The sequence below is a fragment of the Pseudorasbora parva genome, chromosome 23 (assembly GCF_024679245.1).
Source record: "Pseudorasbora parva isolate DD20220531a chromosome 23, ASM2467924v1, whole genome shotgun sequence".
In the NCBI taxonomy this organism is placed as follows: Eukaryota; Metazoa; Chordata; class Actinopteri; order Cypriniformes; family Gobionidae; genus Pseudorasbora; species Pseudorasbora parva.
In genome coordinates, this window is record NC_090194.1 from 32,312,940 (window position 1) to 32,326,323 (window position 13,384).

Consider the following 13,384-nt stretch of genomic DNA (forward strand, 5'->3'; position numbering starts at 1 on the left):
GGGAAAAAAACGAATTTCTTTCTGAAATGAATTTGGCACCGAAATACTCCGTCATACCTCCAACTCTCTTTTTTTTTATTTTTTTTTTTTTTTTTTTTATTATCTTGGCCATATTTAGCATGCGAATCCAACTTTTTAAAACATTTCGGAATTTTTTTATTTTTTATTTTGACATTGTATAGCATTATGGTCACTTTTTTATATGATAAACATCAAATGTGTTCTCATTGGCTGTGATAGTGCAATATGATGCACTATGGGTAGGCATTGACACAAATTTCATGATTCGATTTCAATTCAATATGGATTAGTTGAGGGCCAGGTACAGTACATGACAAATTTCCTTAAGGAAAAAATATCTCAGCTAATGCTGTAAACTATACACTGAACTCCAGTTGGTACACTGTAATATTAATTAACTGATTCGTGGTCTACTTGCATTTAAATTGCATGTAAGGAAGTTTATTTGATAGTAATAACCTAATAATAATACATTTTTAATTACTTATGTTTTTACTTGTTTTATTTTTTAAATACAAACATTTAAATGATGGCAGTCATAAAGACATGACCGATTTATTCAATAATATCGAAGAACACATTAAGTAAAAAATACTATGAATATGCAGTATAGTGCATATGTTTATCAAAATGCTCCTCTACAGTAATTTTTTCTAGCTGCCTAACAGGCTTTGAATGGCTTTTCTTTTGTTTACAAGCTGTTTTTGACGTCTTTCGGCAGTTGAAACCCTGAATGAGCGATTACGTGAGACATAATATGGAATTTAATATGTTGTACTGTATGTTTTAAGTTTCTTTGTTTATTTTTTGCTTTAACTAGTAATAAAGCGGAAGAGACGACCAGTCCATGTATGCTCCACGCTGCCACTTTAACTGAGGCGCCACAGCAATCTGTCGCTCTACATTAAAGAGCAGCAAACTGGTATTTGTTGTTTGAATTGCGTAAGAAAGTTGACAGAATTTAAATACTTTTCGTTGCGTTACAAAGCTTTGTTCATTCATCAACTGAAAAGCATAGGCTGAAAGATTGCTTCTTGGGATTTAAGAATCGATAGTGGTTCTTCACAATAAAAATCAATTTAAGTTAAGAAATTAGTATTTTTAACCCAGCCCTATTGAGCGCGCTTTTCGTTGTGTTCGTGATGGTTGTTTCCTGCTAGAAACTTTTGGCTTGGACAAAGTGTTACACTATTGCTATTTTTTCTTCTTCAGTAAATGCTCTCTATTGAATCACATTGATGCTGTTTTTGGAGGTGTTGCTTACAAACAGACAGTCTGTTCTTTATCAGGCACTTAAAAAGATTTTTTCTTTACTGTGTCCTAATCTTCACATCACTTGCTGTTCCCCACAGCCTGCGAATATCCTCTTAGATGAACACGGACACGTTCGCATTTCTGACCTGGGACTAGCCTGCGATTTCTCCAAGAAGAAACCACACGCCAGTGTGTAAGTTCCTCTTCACAAGGGTTCAAAGCCTCAACTTTTATTAGTGTAAAATAAAAAAGTGCATCTTATTTGGGAAAAGCGTGGTTACTTCTGTTCTTTGACAATGTCTCTCTGAAATGACACAAGCTCTTCTCATAGTTGTCTCATAGTTTTTTTGTCTAATAGTGCTGGTAATCAAATCTTAAACCAGCCTAATCTATTTTTTCTTTGTGCAAATATACAAATGCTTTAACCAATGAATTTCATATTAGCAGTCACGTTATACTTGTGCTCACATAATTGTATACAGTATGTTTCAGTGTTATCTCAGTGTCATTTTATTGGAATTGTTCAAATTTATAATTTTGTTGTAATACAACAAATGTTCATTCATTGGAAACATGACAGATCCGGACAAATCTGTTTTGTTTGTTTTTTGTTGTTGTTTGTTTTAAATAACCTCCATGTACACTTTCTTTCAAAAGTTTTATTTGATCAAAATTACATTAAAAACAGCATTATTCTAAAATATTATTACAAATTAAAATAACTGTTTTCTATTGGTATATATTTTAAAATGTAATTTAATAATAATTTAATAATATGTTGATTAATAATATGTTGATTTGATGCTCAAGAAGCTTCTTATTCCTCTTCTTCTTCCTCCTCCTCCTCCTCCTCCTATTATCTTTGTTGAAAATGGTTGTGCTGCTTAATATTTTTGTGTAAACAGTGATATTCTTTTTCTTTGATGATTAGAGTTCAGAAGAACAGATTTTTATTTATTAGAAAGCTTTTGTGACATTACAAATGTCTCTTGTCACTTTTGATCAATTTAAAGTGTCATTGCTGAACAAAAATAATGTATTAAAATTAAATCGTATTGACCCCAAACGTTTGATTGGTAGTGCAATAAGCAGACAATCTGATGTTTACACAGCAAAGCTATAAAAACACAGTTGTAAAAATTAAATTATTGTGGTTATGATATCATAGCTGGGATAATTGTACATATTTACCCCCCACACATTTACATGTCAGCACCAATATAATGCTAATATTGATTAAATATAATCAAATGTTCTCATTTAAATATAGACGGTACAATCTTAAAGGCACAGTAGCACAAACATCCGAGTTAATTCAAAGGGTCAGAGAGATGATGTAAAACAAAATGTAAATGCTAATAATTAGTTTTTGGGAGTGTGGACTTCAAACAAAATGATCTTTTTATGTGTAATGTAGCAGTTCTTTTAACTGTTATGTATGAGAATGAGTTTTGTTTTGTTTACAGTCAGTGTGTGTGTTCAGCCTAGGGGGTGTGTACACTTTGAATTTAATGTGCATTAATTGCTGTGTTTGCAGAGGTACCCATGGCTACATGGCACCTGAGGTTCTGCAGAAAGGAACAGCGTACGACAGCAGCGCCGACTGGTTCTCTCTGGGCTGCATGCTGTTCAAACTCTTGCGAGGGTAAGACCGCCCTCAGCAGCGGCCCGCTCATGAATTCTTTATCTGTCTCTCTCTTTCTCTCTCTCTTTTAGTCTCTGTCTGTGTTTCTCACCTGTTTGATGTGGAGTGTAAGGTCTAAATGTCAGGGGTTTGGAAGCAGGAGGTCAGGAGCAGACATCATAGAGAAAAAAGACGGGGGGGGGGGGGTGGAGACCACTGAACCGGTTGCTAGGTAGAGAGTGGGGGGTGAGAGGAAGATGAAATGGGGGCGGGGTCTGTTACATGTCTTTCCATTGAGTTGTATGTCTCACACACTTCAAAGCAGAATGAAAGTGGGTCAGTACAGGCATCGGAAAGCTCTCTATACATTTAAACTTTAAACCCCTCATAAAAAAGGTACATATGTATGCGTGTATACATAATAAATAAATAAATGTATGTGTATGTACTTTTTTTTTTTTAAATGATTAAAAAAATAATTTATATGGCATTTTAAATTCTACTTTAATATTAATATGTGTGATTGATTTTAAATAATTTGTAGTTCATATAAAAAATTTATAGCATTTTATTTTTACTTTATGAGAATTTCTCAATAACAATACTACCAATAAGCCATCTGAAGGATGTCAGTCCATCTCAATTGTTGCTTTACACCAAGGCGACAAGTAAGACAATGATTTGCTTGTATCTCACGGTAAACAACTGAGATTGAAGTGTTTTTGATCTCTCATGGAAATCCCCCTCCCACCTACCTGTCACTGCTAAATCACCACATGTGTGGTTGTGTATGACGTTGTGAGGCTGTTACATGAACTCTGTTTCTGCTGTTCTCATAGGCACAGTCCATTCAGACAGCACAAGACCAAAGACAAACATGAGATTGACCGCATGACCCTTACCATGGTAAGCGACTACACGCAGCTTTTTGTCATTCTAAGTTGTTTGTCTTTATGTACCTTTACACATAATCACATATATATATGATAGCAATCTAATTTAAAATTGCAATCACCCAGATCGTAGTTATAGCTTTAAAGACTTTAGGTGAAATGTTACCTATTCAAACTTCAAGTTCAAACTGGAAAGTGTCTTTTGTAGAGCTCCTTTATGCTGAATGACTGAAATTGCAGTGAAACAGGAGAAAGATAAACGAGCCACAGCTTTCCATAAAAGTGAAGAGGGAGCATTTCATCATTGGAACACCTGTGCCTATACACCCACTGTTTAACAAGGGAACGCTAATGGAGAGGAATTTGCATCCACGCTTTGCATTTACTGTCCTCCTCTCGCCATTGCAGTAATTTAGTCCTCACCGAGCTGCCACGCTCTTGACTGTTGTACAGTCACCAGAAAGGAAGTCACTTGTTACTTGTTTTGCTGATTTGGATCTTTTTGTAGTTTCCCTTTAAACAAAGACACAAGCGAGCTGCCTATTTAGGTGTCGATTCTCCCAAGGCAAAATATGCTATCTTCTGAGACACCTGGGTTTTTATTAAAATCATAATTAGCATTGCATGCATCTTTCAGAGATAAACCAGTCCCAGAATACATTGCAACAACTTGCTAATGTCAGACTCTATTTCGCTGCTTTTCAAGGTTATTTCAGATGAGTCATTATGACTCAAAACATAAAGAGCATCCTAATTTGTGTACTTACGCACTATTCAATGACATTTTGTTGTATAAATCATGTGAGTAGTGTGTTCACCCTGCACTTTGAATACCTGGATGATGCGTTAAAGGGGGGGTGAAATGCTGTTTCATGCATACTGAGCTTTTTACACTGTTAAAGACTTGGATTCCCATCCTAAACATAGACAAAGTTTCAAAAACTAATGTTGGACGTTTGATGGAGTATTTCTGTGTCAAAAATACTCCTTCCGGTTTCACACAAGTTTCGGAGAGTTTTTTTCGAGTATGGGTCGGCTTAACGTCGATAGAGCTGAATGTCCTTGTATGAGCCGTACGGGCTCTTCTCCCGGTAGGGTGCGCCGCGCGCGCGCGTGACTAGAGGAAATGCACGCCCATAAACACTCGCTCAGGTGCAGATCCACTCGTCTGTGAACACTTATGTCGTTATAGTCCACGCCGCGCTCCACTTTATTCCTATGAGTGACGTCAAGCGACTTCAGCGCTTCAGCACAGCATTCCGGGAAGGCAGCGCTGCATTTTAACTTATTTGACCGCAGAAATAACGGGAATCTTCACAACATCGCTTCAGTCGCGTCGCAAAGTGGATTTCCACGCCACTGCTGTCATAGGACTTCACCAAATCATACCAAAGAAGTGTGTTTTTGACGGAGCGGTCCCAGCGATAAAGGTTCGGTCCTGCTTTGGAAGCAGCCGGTGAGTAAAACTGCTTCAAATGTCTCCTGTTGGCTACCGTCGCGTGAGTAAACATCAGTAAACGACACGATCGCGTGCTTCGTCATTCAAATGCGCTAACGGTTACTCCATTGCTGTTCTATGTATAACGTTACACTAGTCTGATGTGCAAAACCGTTTTGCTTGTTACTGCTAAGGTTTAGTCGCATACAATAGTCCATAAACCGAATCATGTCCTCATAAACTGCAAGTAAAGACACACAAATGTTGACAGGCCACTAAATACAGTACATACCACAGAGACGGAAGTCCTGCTGTTGCTGTTTCTCCTGTTCAATTTATTTCAGCCTCTGAATCTGATTCTGGATCGATAGCCATGGGTTTCTCCACGCTTGAGGACGTCACTGCTTTGTGCGCACTCGTCATTCTTTAGCTCCGCCCACACGATACGCCTCCAGGCGCTCGTTTTTTTCCGGAAAGACTCGGTACAGCCTATATTTCTTTTATAAATATAATAAAACTAAAGACTTTTCGGAGATATGAAGGATGCAATTCTACTCTATAGATACTCAAGATTGACATGAGATTGACTGAAATTGAGTGTTTCCCTCCCCCCCTAATTACAGTGGTTGCCAAATTTGTTAGAACACCAGACAGATCTGAAAATATTGACCTTTTTTGCCTCCAAAACGTGATTGAATGTCATAATGTTTATGAAACAGATGGTTGCGCTGACCATTAAATATCAGATGATGCGAGTTGTATTGTTTTTATCCCCCTTTAACTTTAATATTTGGTATGTCCACTTTTGCAGCTATTACAATGCAGCAATAGTTAGAAGAATGTTTCGGGTCATTATCCTCTTGGAAAATAAATCCAGGCACAATAAGACTCATCCCAGATGCCATGTGTTCATAGTGGACTCAAGTTGATTGATAAAAGAACCTTATTCTATATATTATATCCCAAGTAGGGATGTCAATTTGCACAAATTTCCATTGTCGATCTTGTTACAATTAACAATCAATTAATCGTTAGCCTTAATACTGCAAAATTCGTCTACAGCAGTGTCTTATAGTCAACAGCATGACAGGGTTTGCAAATGCTGCTCAAAAGGCCATGCTCCTCACCAAATGAATGAGAAGGGGTTTTAATCTTAATAAAGGGATGGGAGGATTGTAAAATGTTGACTAATTCAATGTGTCACCAACGCTGCCTCAGATGTATGCTATTCACTATGTGGATGCGCTGGAAACAGCAGCTAAACCCAATGAATTCACAACAATTTATTAAAATAGTCTTCTCATTAATGGTATGCAATATGACAGTCTCAATCGTAGTTATTATAGTATATTATAGTATACACAGTTGTCGTGTGTTGCTGTTTGAGCTGTGCGTGCTGAATAAACACTGGTAATCTGGACACTTTGCTAGCTCGTTATTTAACTCGCACCCTATATGAGATTGAAAAGACATACAAAATAAACAGAATATTACAAATTATATCTGCACAAAATGCCTCAAATATAAAAGTGAACTTGAACTAAGTTACGTGCTCTTCGGAATGTGTGACTCGTGTTGTGGACGGGCACTTCCTGAAACAAAGTGATGAAACACAGCAACTAAACCCACGTAATTCACAATGTTTTATCACAAAATTGTCTTCTTTATAATGTTATGTAATGTGACTGTCCCAATCATAGTCATTAGTTGTGCATGGCTGTTTGAGCTGCACGCGCTGAAGCTGAAGCTGATCACCGGCGCACTTTACTACCATGTTAATTCTTAAACAAATGCACCCTATATGAGATTAAAAAGACATATACAAAATAAACCGAATATTACAAATTATATCTGCACAAAATGCCTCAATTATAAAAGTGAACTTGAACTAAGTTACGTGCTCTTCGGAATGTGTGACTCGTGTTGTGAAAGGGCACTTCCTGAAACAAAGTGATGAAACACAGCAACTAAACCCAAGTAATTCACAATGTTTTATTACAAAATTGTCTTCTTTATAATGTTATGTAATGTGACTGTCCCAATCATTATACTCATTAGTTGTGCATGGCTGTTTGAGCTGCACGCGCTGAAGCTGAAGCTGATCACCGGCGCACTTTACTACCACGTTAATTCTTAAACAAATGCATCCTGTATGAGATGAATCAGATACAGCTAGGCCTACGCAAAATAAACACAATATTACAACTTACATTTGCACAAAATAAAAGGCTGTGAATGCACACGCACATATAGCTATGATGGTGTAACTCCAGCTGTAAAATGGTCCCAAACAGAACTCCAGCACTCACATTATTATCCCTCGTGTCTGCTTTACGTGTTTCGCAGTTGAGCAGCACCTACACGCATGACCCTGCTTAATCGACAATCTACCAGTTATGTGATCGACGATTAATCGTTTACATCCCTAATCCCAAGCATAAAGTACTTGGGAAAAACTGTTCAGAAATAAGCACAAAGACCTTGGTGGTGTTTAGCAAAGACGTTAAAGAGTTTTCCTCTGGCAAACAAGATGATCATGTTTTGTTTGGAAACTGGAATACAAAAATTTTAAGCCAAGACTGAGAGTGCTGACACAATGTACTTTCCTTTTTACACTGTCCAGCAGTAAATCTTTTTTTTTGTTTTGTTTTTTTGATGATGAAACGACATTCCAGTGGACTGACACAATAATTTAGCTTCTGAGGTTTTTTTTTTTTTTTCGAACTCCCAGGAAAAAATGTCTCCAGATTTCATTATTCAAGGATTTAGAAAGTAATTTATAAAATAAGCGGTTTTATACTCCCATCAGATTTATTTAAAAATTGGACTGGGAAACGTAATCATTACGTAGAGGTTGATTGGCCAACATAGACTACTGTTCAAGAGTTTGAAGGTCAGTAAGATTTTTTATTTATTTGATCAGAAATACTCTCAAACAGTAAAATTGTGAGATGTTATTATATTTTCAAATGACTCTTTTCTGTTTTAATATACATTTAATAATATAATTTATCCTATTATGGCAAGCATCATGGCAATATTTCAACGTTATTACTCCAGTCACATGATCCTTCAGAATCATTGCAATATCTGCTACTCAAGAAACATTTCTTACAAATGTCAATTTTTGTGGATGCATTATGTTTCTTTTCAGGGTTCTTTGAATAGAAACCTTTTAATGGTGGTTTATTTAGCAACTACATGAAACATGCTAAAACTATTTTTTTAAACTATAGTTCAGTGTAACTGCGATGGAACCTGACAGCCTGAATTGCGTTTGTTCATCTGCATTTTCTGTGACTTTGGTGAATGTTGACCTTGATTTGAATGTGCAGTTGGCGCACTGCCTGTTATGTAAGCGAATTGTTTTTTTCAGGTTGTCCTCACATTCATTTGTATGATTATGAGGATATTTAAATACCGTTAAGCACTCGGTACTGTTAATGCTCTGTTGATCTAGATGGTAACTAGAAAGTTTGCTGTTCCTGCATATTTACATTTTACTAATGAATGTTCTGTGTAACTGATGAGAAAAGCTAATGAAACAAAAGCAAACACTCACTCATTTGAATCGTCAAACACCAGGCCACACTGCATAGCAAGTCATGTTTAATGTGACATCAATCAAACTCATGAGCCACTTCCTGTTCCTCTGTTTCTTTAGAATGTGGAGTTGCCTGACTCCTTCTCACCTGAGCTCAAGTCTCTCTTGGAAGGACTCTTACAGCGAGATGTCGCCAAAAGATTGGGTTGTCTGGGGCGGGGGTAAGTCAAACGCTCTCTGTCTTAAAACATTTAGATTAGACAGAAGAGCATGCTGGGAATTATTTGCAGCTCGTTCTGAATTGCTGACACCTGCTGGTCAGAAGTGGTGATGGTTGATAAAGTACATCCTACTTTACCTGTAAAGCAATATATACTTAATTAAAAACACAACCTGTTTAGTTTTTTTTTTTTGCCACAATATTGCTCATATCATCACAAAATGCAAATTATGCTCTGCTAAATACAGCTATAAGGCATCAAATATTAAGATATTACAAACATTCATAAAAATATTTTTTTTATTTTTCCGTAAAGCTCTGTGAAGCAGTGTCTTTTGTGACAAGTGCTATAAAAATACATTTGACTTATACTTGTCTGAATGTGATCTCTCTTATATGCTGTAGGGCGTCAGAGGTAAAGGAGCATGTGTTCTTCAAGGGAATCGATTGGCAGCAGGTCTATCTCCAGAAGGTGATATCTTTAACCTTCCGTTTTCAGTATCAGCCCTAAGAAGCCTTGTTGAATTGCTCATAATTTATAGTGTGTTAGAATACGGTTTTATGTAACTGCAATGTTTAAAGGTGTGGTAAGTGGTATTTCAAAACTGTTTTACAAAATCGACTCAGGCCGAGTCCAATAGCAAACTTGTAGACAATCAGCAGGTAAGGGGCGTGTCTATGGTGAGAAGAGAGGCTCAGTGCACGTCATTATTCAAAACACACAAGTCACACATGACTGACAATAGCCGAGAACTAACATATGCTGGCTTTTGCTTGAATATGCTCGTGTGTCATGTTCGCTTGTTTGTTCATTTGCGATCGTATTGTGGCTCACTTCAGCGATGATAAAGACCCGTTCATTTCCACACCGTATGGAGCATCTTAATCTCCTCACTGTCTGGTTTAAGCATCAGCTCACAATGTGTCCGACAAGTAAGATAATAATATATGTTAGTTTTACTCTTTTCGTGATCTATAAAACCCTAATCCGGTCATAATTGTAATATGTTGTTAGTTGGACTGTTGTGCTCATGTAGGCTACTATCGAGTTGTTCATGAAAACGGTTTGTGTTTTGTGATCGCTATAACTTTCTAATCTGGTCAATATTGTAATATGTTCGTTAGTTGGACAGTCGTGCTTGTGTACTGTCGAGTTGTTCATGAGAACGGTTTGTGTTTTTGTGATGGAAGGGGTGACTTTGTCATTGAATATCCAACCTGGATTAATAACACAGATTCTGCCATCTTTGCCTAGGTTATGTAAGTGTGGGGCGGAGCTATCAAAAAAGGGGCGAGATCCTTTTGTGGGTAGGGGCGTGTTTGTTTTAGTGATATGAAATATCAGCAATGGTTACCAGAAAGCACTTACCCCACCTTTAAATTATCAAATTTAGAGTCCGGATGGTTGACTTGTCATCCAACAATTGATTAGCAAGGCTAAGATTTTCTCTTTTTAGTGGTGCTGCGTTAAAAGGAATGAATTTAGACAAGCATCTTTGCGGAGAGTGTGTATTAGAGTGCTGACAGTGGCTGTTAGTACGCTAAAATCCTCTCCAGGAAGTTGTGACTCCAATTTCATTCTCTTTACTGCACCATCAATGCACAAAGTGAAGCCTTCAACAATACATTTTCATAAGACAATTACTGTCAGACCTCAAATTACTTCCTGTGAGCAGTGTTCCCATTAGTGTGCACAATCTGTAGATCTCTGTTTGATGAGGACTGTTGTTGTTGTTTTTTATGTAGAAGAGTATAGTGAGTTACTGAGTCAGAGTAGACTGGGTAAACCCAGTCTGATCTGCACGCGATTTGATTTATTTATTTTTTGCTGCTGTAACACTTTTTCGGAACCAATCACAGACTGGCTTATCCACCTGGCGTACCATTGGCGGGTTTTACACGATGATGGATAGAGAAGCGATGGGTCGTTGCCCGTTGATCGCGGTCTGATTGGTTAAAGGACTATTCAATTGCATACAGAGTCATTTGAATAATGCTCTTTATCACAGCTCTTGTGCAGTAGAAAATACAGAGCAGACTCACCAGCCCAATATTCAATCTTAAATTGAGCTTGGTCTGGTGATAGCCAGACAAGAGTCAGAATGCAACAGTTGGTTTCCAGAAGTAAAAACTCATTCATTTTTTCAATTGGTAAATTCATTTTTAATGATAACTTCTGTCACAAGGTTGTCAATTGATGTTGTTTCTTTTATTGTAGCGATCCATTCGCATTATTTTTAACTAAATTGGTGGTAAAAGACAACAACAAAAATGCACTACCCATGATGCTGTACATAAAATTGCACCAATCTGAGAGTTAAGGTTAGCAAATCATGCCAATAGAGCTTGCAGCTCCCATGAAGCACCACAAATGACATAATAAGGGGCTTTTGCCCCGGAGGAACCTTTTCACAGTTCCTAGAACCATTGGCGGAAGTACCCAGATTTTGGTGTGTGCACCGCAGGAATTTTGGTATCTAATTTCCGCTCCGCTGGCGAAATTGGACATCAATCACATGGCAAACTCTGATACTATTTCATACACTATCTACTTTCTTTGTATAACAGTTCTATCTTTTAGCATATTTGACAGGACTGTTAAACAGATCGAAAACAAATGAAGACAGAGAATGTGAGAGTTGTGTGCTCAGGCTCTGGCGTTCTCACTGCCATCAAAATAAAGGTTCGCCACGCCAACAAAATAAAAGTCCCAACAAACACGGCTTATGTCACTTCAGAGTTCCTACTGGAGGTGCGAATGTAATCAGAAAATGGCCCTAGGGGAGCTTTTAGTTCTCGGGGAACCGCCCTGGTTGTTTGTTCCTATAATCAAATTCCTAGAACTACCCGGTGCAAAAGCCCCTATATCTATATCCATATAAAGATAGTTTAACATTTCCCCTATTTCCCCGTTTTTAATCGTCATTCACAATGCTTCATGGGATTGTAGTTCTTTCTCTCACTCAAGCCGTTAAGTACAGTCTTGTACCTTTTGTCTTTTTGCCTAATTCTCAATTCTTGCCTTAAATAAAAAGTTAATGTTGTGATTCAACTCATAGCTGGTTGGCTTGCTTTTAATGCTTTGACAAAGACTTAAAATTAAAAAGACTAAAATTCCCAATGGAAAAAATATGTGTAAAAAATACTTTTGGAACGATTGCTGCTGAAAAAGTGGTGTTCCTGATGTAAATGAGCGATAATTCTGCAAGATGAACTAGTCGGTTGTTTTGCACATTCCTTCCATGAGCATTTTTCTGAGGGTTTGTGTAATATGAATTCTCTGCATCTGATCTTTGGTTGCAGTACCCCCCACCCCTCATTCCTCCCAGAGGAGAGGTCAACGCTGCAGACGCCTTTGACATCGGCTCCTTTGACGAGGAGGACACCAAGGGAATCAAGGTAAAACCAGTCACTGTGGGACCAAAATCTTCACTTATTTCATTTGATGCTTAAGGCTGATGTCTTTGCTTCAGCTCAGTGACCATCAAAGTGGACTATTATTTTTTTTCATGTGGACCCAAGATTGTGTCCAGCACTGAGAGAACTGTATGAAATTTAAAAGCACTTAAGCTTGTCTTTCATGCTTGGAAATCTGGAGGAATTCTTTTTAGCTTTTTGAAATGATTCCCTTTTAGCCAAAATTTGACTTCCAGCGTAAATTCTGGTCCACATTGCGACTAAATGGGACTGCCCATTTAGACAGAAAGAGGCTGTCTGAATTAAATGTTATTTTCATCTTTGTGTGTCTCTCTCAGCTGCTTGACAGCGATCAGGAGCTCTATAAGAACTTTCCGCTGGTGATCTCTGAGCGCTGGCAGCAGGAGGTGGCCGAGACGGTGTATGATGCTGTCAACAGTGACACGGATAAGAATGAGGCACGCAAGCGGGCCAAAAACAAGCAACAGGGCCATGAAGAGGGTGAGACACTGCACATTAGGACTCGTTTTTTTGTTACATTAATTTCTGTGCATTATCCACCAAATTCTACTTTCTTTAATGAACAATGGCTTATTATTAAAATATCATTTTATATTGTATATAAAATAATATCCTATCATTTTTATCACAAGTTTGCGGTCGGTAAGATTTTTTTTTGAAAGAAATAAGCTCACCAAGGTTACATTTATTTGCTCAAAAATACAATAAGTATATTTTAAAATGTATTATTGTGATCAAATCTGTATTTTCAGCATCATTAGTCCAGTCTTCAGTGTCACCTGATCCTTCAGATATCATTCTTGTATGATTATTTGCTGCTCAAGAAACATTTATTTTTATTATCAGTGTTGACAACAGTTGTGCTGCTTTATATTTTTGTGGAAACCGTAGTTGTTGTTTTTTCTCTTTAAGAATTCGTTGATAAATGGAAAGCTCAAAAGAACAATTTTTA

The 13,384-nt window shown here is 37.4% G+C and overlaps 1 protein-coding gene across 1 annotated transcript in view; it reads left to right on the forward strand.

The window, feature by feature from the left end:
• The window catches only part of grk3 (G protein-coupled receptor kinase 3), a 76,480-nt gene that overhangs the window by 54,925 nt on the left and 8,171 nt on the right, over positions 1–13,384 (forward strand). The window contains exons 12-18 of the mRNA XM_067434089.1: positions 1,374–1,468; positions 2,813–2,920; positions 3,739–3,805; positions 8,895–8,995; positions 9,400–9,466; positions 12,298–12,393; positions 12,750–12,912. Coding sequence (XP_067290190.1) covers positions 1,374–1,468; positions 2,813–2,920; positions 3,739–3,805; positions 8,895–8,995; positions 9,400–9,466; positions 12,298–12,393; positions 12,750–12,912 — 697 coding nt within the window. The remainder of the gene's footprint in view (positions 1–1,373; positions 1,469–2,812; positions 2,921–3,738; positions 3,806–8,894; positions 8,996–9,399; positions 9,467–12,297; positions 12,394–12,749; positions 12,913–13,384) is intronic.